The 8,437-nt window shown below is 44.3% G+C and overlaps 1 protein-coding gene across 1 annotated transcript; it reads left to right on the top strand.

Annotated features, from left to right (window-relative positions):
* Positions 1-458: 458 nt before the first annotated feature.
* On the top strand, positions 459-7,870 carry VIM (vimentin). Its single transcript, XM_037161780.2, has 9 exons — positions 459-1,183; positions 1,852-1,912; positions 4,158-4,253; positions 4,341-4,502; positions 4,992-5,117; positions 5,439-5,659; positions 6,106-6,149; positions 6,539-6,624; positions 7,511-7,870. The coding sequence occupies exons 1-9, from the start codon at positions 615-617 to the stop codon at positions 7,550-7,552; spliced, it is 1,407 nt and encodes a 468-aa protein (XP_037017675.1). The 5' UTR covers positions 459-614; the 3' UTR covers positions 7,553-7,870.
* The last annotated feature ends 567 nt before the right edge of the window (positions 7,871-8,437 follow it).

Genomic DNA, 8,437 nt, shown 5'->3' with positions numbered 1-8,437 from the left:
TTTTCGGAGCCTTCCCATCTAATGGATCCCTCACTCCCCCTCTTCCTGTTCCTTTGCCTCCGGGTCTCCCCACCCACCCCCTCCACACCGCCTGACTGCTGCCCAGTAGCCGCCTGCCCCTCCCACCCTCGAGCGTCCTCCCAGACTTCTGCGCCCCGGACCCCTTTGATCCAGTGTTAGGCCCTTTCCCCCCACCATCGTACGACCCCGCCTCTTTCAGCACCCTGGGGTGAGCAGAGGTGGGGTCATCAGCATCCGGAAAGCCCCCGAAAGTCCCAGTCCAACTAAGAATTAACTAGCAGCACTGTGCCCAGTCCCAGAGCCGAGCAGTTGGGAGGAGGAAGACTTGAACGAGCCCCAGCCTCAACCCGCTGCCCACCCTTCCCGCTACTTGCCGGGTCCCTATTGGCTGGGATGCTAGTGGGAGGGAAGGCGCACGTTATAAAAAGTTCTCCCTGGGCGGGGTCCAGTCCTCTGCCACTCTCGCACCAGGGTCTCAGCTCCAGAGACACAGCACCGCTCCCACTGCCCACACCCAGCGCGCCTCGCTCGCCTCTCCGCCCAGAGCCAGTCCCATCGCTGCTGCGCCTAGCCCATCGCCACCCTCTGCAGCCATGTCCTCCAGGTCCGTGTCCTCGTCCTCGTCCTCCTACCGCCGGATGTTTGGCGGTCCAGGCACCGCCAGCCGGCCAAGCAGCAGCCGGAGCTACGTGACCTCGTCCACCCGCGCCTACAGCCTGGGCAGCGCGTTGCGCCCCAGCATCAGCCGCAGCGTCTACGCCTCTTCTCCCGGAGGCGTGTACGCCACGCGCTCCTCTGCGGTGCGCCTGCGGAGCAGTGTCCCCGGCGTGCGGCTGCTGCAGGACTCCGTAGACTTCTCGCTGGCCGACGCCATCAACACCGAGTTCAAGAACACCCGCACCAATGAGAAGGTGGAGCTGCAGGAGCTCAATGACCGTTTCGCCAACTACATCGACAAGGTGCGTTTCCTGGAGCAGCAGAACAAGATGCTGACGGTGGAGCTCGAGCATGTCAAGGGCCAGGGCAAGTCGCGTCTGGGGGACCTCTACGAGGAGGAGATGCGGGACCTGCGCCGGCAGGTGGACCAGCTCACCAACGACAAGGCCCGAGTGGAGGTAGAGCGCGACAACTTGGCGGAGGACGTAATGCGGCTCCGGGAGAAGTAAGGCTGCGCCCTTGCGGGGGGGCCCAGGGAGGGAGGAAGGGGGGAAACGCCCCCAGTAACCCCACGACGGAGGAGCTGCCACGCCCTAGGGGATGCATTTGGCTGTGGCTGTGGGGGTGGGGTGGAGACGGAGGGGGAGCGGGGATGTGGCTTCTGTGGCGCAGCCCCGCCAGGAACCCAGAAGTTACAGTTAGTATTTCCCCTCTACCCCCACTCCTTGCCTAAGAACGCCCGTTTCAGTTTTTCAGATTTCTTGAATACCACTTTGTAGTAGAAGGCTTTTTGCGCAGTATCTCCAAACTTAGAAAGTTTCCTGGCCCCTCGGGCGGGTTGCCAGCCGGGGTGGGGTGGGGGAGGGAGGAAAGGAGGGCTGTGCGACCAGGGAGACAAAGAGTTGCCGAGGCTCTTGGGGGGCGGGGTGGCGGCTTTCGCCTGCAGGTCAGTGAAGCGACCGTGATTGCTTTTTCACGCTGCGGCCCAAGTCCAGCTAAAACTTGCGGAGAGTGCTTTCAGAACTACCACTCTGCAAGTTTTAGCCCTGGCTGCCTGCGAGGTTGCCCATCAACTTCTGTCTTGCAAAACTGCAGCTGGGCGGTTGGGTGTGGCCACCCCACCCCTGGCGGTGGTTTCCCATTTCACTTTTGGTTAATGTGCAACTGTTACAGGCTGCAGGAGGAGATGCTTCAGAGAGAGGAAGCTGAGGGTACACTGCAGTCCTTCAGACAGGTTTGTAAATCCTCTCCCACTCACCAGCACTGGACCACACCCACCCTACACTGTGGGGAGGGGGGAGGTAGGGACCGATTGAAAGAAGTCGAAGGGATTAGTCCAAGAACATGTATGAAGGAACCATGGACAAGGGTGAGGAGGCGGACTGGGTGGAGGGGGACGAAGAGGGGAAATGGGACAACTGTAAAGACATAAACAATTAAATAAATAGGTAGATAGATAGATAAAAGTTACCCCAAGTTTAAATAGTACAAAACTGCACATCTGTGCACAAGGCCCCCTAGTGGCAAAAAGGCCCCAGAGTGGGGCTTCTCAGGATAAAAACTATTGGATGATTTAAACTGTCTCTGAGGGCATGGAGTCTAATTTTTTACTTTGTTTCCAGATTTCTTCCAAAAAATTTTTTTGTATTTCGATTGTGCAACACATGGATATTCTGATTTCGAGCAGTTCCAGTTTGAGTTAGATTGCGGTTGGCTAAGTTAGCTAACTCTTACAAGGCCACAAAAAGCCCTATTCTGGCCTGTGCTTAAAAATGTTAACCGTGTTGAAGCATAAGAAACTTCGTTTCACTGGCATTAAGCCAGCAAGTTTCTTCTCTGCAAGTTCTATTGTGCTAAAGTTAGATGGAAGTATCAGCATGCATAACTATTTCGTGATCTAATAAGGGTGAAAAGGAGCCATCTGTCGCCTGGCTGAAAAGTATTAATGGTTTCTCTGGGCTTCACTATGGAATGTAGATACAGGCATTCTGGCTAGTGTGGTGGCTCTGGAGGGAAATAATAGGAGTCTTTGTGTTCTTAGAGAAGCTCTGCAACAGGCTACTTTCTTACTGAATGTGTAATGATGTAAGCACAGTTCTAATTGGACACAAGTATTTGCTAACATCCCTTATCTAATATCTGACCCAGACTTGTGAAGTATGTGATGTCAGTAGTTCTTAAAGCTACAGTAACACTTCACATTAGGGAAAGCCTTTCTTTGTTGGATCCTTACATTATTTAGTATTCTCTCCAAAAATAAAGAATAACCCTAAGACTGAAGAATGGACCTTAAAGAGATTTTGTTTTGTTTTGTTTTTTTTCCTCCAAAGTTAGTTAGATGGACTTAAAGGATTTTTTAACAGAAAATTAGAATTCAAAAGCAGGAAGAGTTCCTAGCATAGCTTTATTCTTATTGAGATTAATTGTAAAAACACTCCCATATGAAAAGTCTAGAGTAACATTTGAAGCAGAAATACATTTGCCAAATTAATTTAAACATAGCAATGTACGGTTCATTTTAGTCATTGAACATTTACAGTCATTACATCTGTAGTGTTTTCTGCAGAGTAGTGAGTTAATATAAAGCAATGTTAGTATAAAGGTCTGTTTAGGGATTAGGTGACATTCTCATTCTTTTTAATGAGGTAGAATGTCACATCACATTTTTATAGAGACTAGTAAATTATCTTTTATATCTTTTTTAGGGCTTAGCAACAAGCAAAAATAATTTCTTCTCCAAGCCTGATTTTTGTTTATCATCAGCAATTCCTCATTCACATTTCCATTAAGGTGGTAGAAGTGTCTTAATATTTTAAGACCGATGCTGTAAACTGTACTCCAAATGTAATTGCTTATAAGGCAAGAGGTATAAAAATTCTCATGGTGTTCCCTTGAGAAGAAAATCTGAGTTGCAAAATTACAACTCATGTCAGACGACTACATTTTTGCTTTGGACCATACGGACTCATTTCAGGTGATTAGAGGAGAGAAAAAAAGAGTTGAGGTTTACACCGAAACTTTGCATGTGGGAATTTCTGTTCTACATGGACATCTGTTTATGAAGTTATGAGATCTGGTCACCTCCTGCCACCATGCTATTCTGTGACATGACCAAAAAAACCCTTGGATGTTACGGCATGGGTTTTCTAGATTTAAAAAAAAAAAAAACCTTTACTAGTATAATGGAGGTTCAATAATAATTGAGTACAGTTTACTGTGTTGTCATACATTTACTTATTTTTAAATTGGCTATTAACTACCTCAAATACAACATGGTGGGTCACAATTTACATTTATTAATGACAAGAAAAACATAGTGTATTGACAGTGGGTGATTTATAAGCTTATTCGAAGGTCATAAATTGGTCAGGATCCTTTTTATAGAAAAGACATCAGCTCAGGTGGTTAATTTAAAATAAGTGAGATAAACCATAGGCTTGCATATCGTCCATATCCCATCTTTCCTTTGTTCAAAATAGGATGTCGACAATGCTTCTTTGGCTCGTCTTGACCTTGAGCGTAAAGTGGAATCTTTGCAAGAAGAGATTGCCTTTTTGAAGAAACTCCATGATGAGGTAAGGGAAGTCACTACCCATGAATAAATGTGGCTGAAGCTGCCACCATCTTCGGCATGGCTGACCTTCTGTCTGTCTTTTCTCTAGGAAATCCAGGAGCTGCAGGCCCAGATCCAGGAGCAGCACGTCCAAATCGATGTGGATGTTTCCAAGCCTGACCTCACGGCTGCGCTGCGTGATGTCCGTCAGCAGTATGAAAGTGTGGCTGCCAAGAACCTTCAGGAGGCTGAGGAATGGTACAAGTCCAAGGTATGAAAAAGTCACTGTGGCTAGAACAGAAGAAGTGCATTGTATTCTGCAAACACCGAACCTGTCTGATTCCTTAAATACCCTTTAGCTCTAGTCAGAAAGCTGGTTTTATTTAACGTCCAGTTTTATTTGTTGCGACAGCCTCTCCACCAATCACAGTAGACTCCCTTCCCATTACTCCTCCTTGATTCTACTTCAGAGTAAACCCCAACACCATGCCCTTGCCTTCTGCTCTTCTAAAATATGGGTAATTGAGTGGATTTCTACTGAAACCATCAGCGTCAGCATTCCACTGTTTTTTGTCTGGTTTTCAAAACGGACATTTAGAGACATTTTGGCAGACTTGAGATTTGAACTTAAACTGTAAAGCTTGGTTTGTATCATGCCTTTGTTTGGGACCTTTAGGCTTTCTCATTTTCTCAGGTAAGGTAGAATCTTAAATAGAATCAAGCCCCTTGATGATCTGCATTTCCCATTTCTTTCCGACAGTTTGCTGACCTCTCTGAGGCTGCAAACCGGAACAATGATGCCCTGCGCCAGGCAAAGCAGGAATCAAACGAGTACCGGAGACAGGTGCAGTCCCTCACCTGTGAAGTGGATGCGCTTAAAGGCACTGTGAGTACCACACTGCAATAAAAGGGGGAATAACGCACTTGGATCCCGTCAGTTGACCAAGCTCATGGCGAGATTTAAAACTTCAGATAAAGAGAAATGTATTATTTTCATCCAAAGAAAATGAGTTATCAAGACAGATTAAAAAAGCACTTGCAATCTGCAGGTTTTAGCTTATTATTGTTCCTATTAAAAAGGGAGTGGGTACTTGTATTCTGCACCTGCAATTGGAGTGTTCACCACTTGCCACTAAGGGAAACAGTTCTGGGAGTAGCTGGGTTTTTCTGGGAAGTAACATTGGAAGCCCTTTCTCACTTCTCGCAGAATGAGTCCCTGGAACGCCAGATGCGTGAAATGGAAGAGAACTTTGCTGTCGAAGCTGCTAACTACCAAGACACTATTGGCCGCCTGCAAGATGAGATTCAGAACATGAAGGAAGAAATGGCTCGTCACCTTCGTGAATACCAAGACCTGCTGAATGTTAAGATGGCTCTTGACATTGAGATCGCCACCTACAGGAAGCTGCTGGAAGGCGAGGAGAGCAGGTATAAAACAAGGCTGCACATGTATGTGCACAAAGTAACAGCTGCCATTTGCTCAGTGTCATGCCACTCACCTTCCATACAGTATCTCATTTCATCTTTAGAGAATTTCTTCAAGGTAGCTGCTTATCACCTTTTATAAATAAGGAACCTTATGTTCAGAGAGATTGCGTATCCTGTCCTAGTCAATCAGTGGCACAGTTGGGATTTGAACCCAGGACTCTGTGAAAGCCAATGCCCTCTCTATTCTGTAAGGCCTCCAGCTCCTGCCCCTGTAGATGAACGCTTGCCGTAAAATATTCAAATGTACTGATAAGATCCATCAGAGAAAATGCTTCTGACGCTAATCCCTCACTTGGGAAATACAAGAGTTAATTTTTTTATTTGATGAAAACTAGAGTGTATAAATTTGTTTCAGACATTTCACAGATTTTCTTTCTCTTTTGTAGGATTTCTCTGCCTCTTCCCAACTTTTCTTCCCTGAACTTGAGGGGTAAGCACTTGATTGCCATTTATGAAGACTTTCAGCAGTTTGTTACCAATCTGTCCACAAAGCACTTATTTTTAAAATGATAGTTGAAAAATGCTGTGTAAGAGAAAGTTCTGTAAAACAGCCACGATTTTCAAAATTCCCTTTTATGCAAACACCCTCGGCCTTCCTCCTAGTGGAGCGAACGCTATGGGAGTCGACCTCGCCCTGATGCTACAGGGGTGTCACGTGTTAAGATAGGTGACAGTCTTCAGAATTATTTGGGGAGAGGTGCTTTAAACAATTGCTTAAAATTTACAATTGAATAAAAATGATAACTCTTCGGGGAAAATGGTGACTTGTGTCTTTGAAATTTCTTTTGTACTCATTTTGGGCCTGTTTTCCTTATTCAGAGACCAACCTGGATTCGCTCCCTCTGGTTGACACCCACTCAAAAAGGACACTTCTGATTAAGACCGTTGAAACTAGAGATGGACAGGTTGGTATCTTTAAGTCAATACTAGAGTAATCTCAGATAGGCACTGATAGCCTTTTAAATAAGTCAGTAAGTCCATCTCAGATACAGCCCGCTGATTTGGGAGTTTTCAGTTTCCCTCGTGCCTCCTAGAAAGAGAGCAGGCCTCTTCTCCCAGTGCTGTGCACAGCCGACTAAGTATTTGGCTCCTGGGTTTGAAGGTCAGATGGCGATCTTTTCTGCAGTCCGAAATTAGTCAGTTTTCTATGGCCCTTAATCTAAAATGGGAGTGCGGCTTCCTTGAGTTACTTTCTAGACTGGCTTTATGAACTATTTCGTTAGTCTAAGAAAACATTTTGACCTTGGACAGGTGGCCTTCCCCAAACGCTCCAAAGGCCCTGCTACATGATATGAGGCCATGCCGTACAATCAAGTAGTTAGAATAGTCACCACTGTGCTAGCAAAGAAGTGGCAAAATTTATCGTCATCTTCCCTTGCACACAAACCTGAAAGTGCACCAAAAACTTAAAAATGGTCAAAATTTATTGTAATCTTGATGTGATCTTCACTTGCATGTGAATTTAAAATATTTTTATTGCTTTTAAATTTCGCTGTATAGAATTACTACAGCATCCTTCCTCATAAGCATAGGTTTTTTGTTTTTTTTCAAGTGTCCATTTTGTTAGTCATAACATTCCATTGGATACTTACTCTGCTTATAGGTGAAGAGTGTCTGAAATGTTACTTGTCCCTCTGGCTGTAACTCTTGTAACGCAGAACCACCATAACCTTCCAACTTTTCCAATAAGTGACCTATGATTAGTAGGATTCTCTTTGTTGTACTTAATGGGTGAATCCAGTCTTTAGTGTGTGGTATTATATTTTATTTGAATTTTATCTTTTTTAACAGGTCATCAATGAAACTTCTCAGCATCACGAGGATCTGGAATAAAAATTGCACACACTTGGTGCAGCAATATATTACCAGCAAGAATAAAAAAGAAGTTCATATCTTAAAGAAACAGCTTTCAAGTGCCTTTCTGCAGTTTTTCAGGAGCGCAAGATAGGTTTGGAATAGGAATAAGCTCTAGTTCTTAAGGCCCAACACTCCTAAGAGATTTAGAAAAAAGTTTACACCATAATCTAGTTTACAGAGAAACTTTGTGCTAGAATACTTTTTAAGAAGTATTTTTGAATACCATAAAAACTGCTTTTTTCCAACCAGTATCCAACCAACTTGTTTCTGCTTCAATAAATCTTTGGAAAACTCTTGGTGTCTTATTTACTTGATAATATCTATACAATTCTCTCAATTTTATAGGACTCTTGTCTTTTAGTTAACTATTGTTGGTCCTATTTGTTAATTTGACACAAAAAAATCAAGAGTAGCTTAACTTAATTATGTTTGAGGTATATTTCTTATTGGTCATTTTAGGTAGATTTTGCTTCTTTTCATTTACAAATAAATGATACATAATAAAGTAAGGTACAAAAGTGATGGTAGCTCTTTTCATAAAATGAATTTAGCTGAGTCTTACAGTTCTTTCTGAATCTGCCTCGCTGAGAGGGGAAAGGTGAGAGGCCCCCTTCTCTGTGACTGTCAGAGATGAGCCCTTCATAGGGGTCCTCACAGGAGACCACCTCGTACAATTCAAATCTATTTAAGTCCTTTTTAAATTTCTAGCTTTCATTATTAGCGTTTTCCTTAGTCCCCCATTTTGAAAAACTGATAGAAACTATGTTCTCACCACTTGGGGTGAAACCAAAGATTAATGCTTGGTTCTTTAATAACAATCTGTTACAAAAAGGTAAAAAATCTGATTAAAAAAGGTAAAGC

The sequence above is a fragment of the Artibeus jamaicensis genome, unplaced genomic scaffold (assembly GCF_021234435.1).
Source record: "Artibeus jamaicensis isolate MK-2021 breed Jamaican fruit bat unplaced genomic scaffold, CSHL_Jam_final contig_426, whole genome shotgun sequence".
Classification (NCBI taxonomy): domain Eukaryota; kingdom Metazoa; phylum Chordata; class Mammalia; order Chiroptera; family Phyllostomidae; genus Artibeus; species Artibeus jamaicensis.
This window is presented reverse-complemented; position numbering and strand designations above follow the sequence as displayed.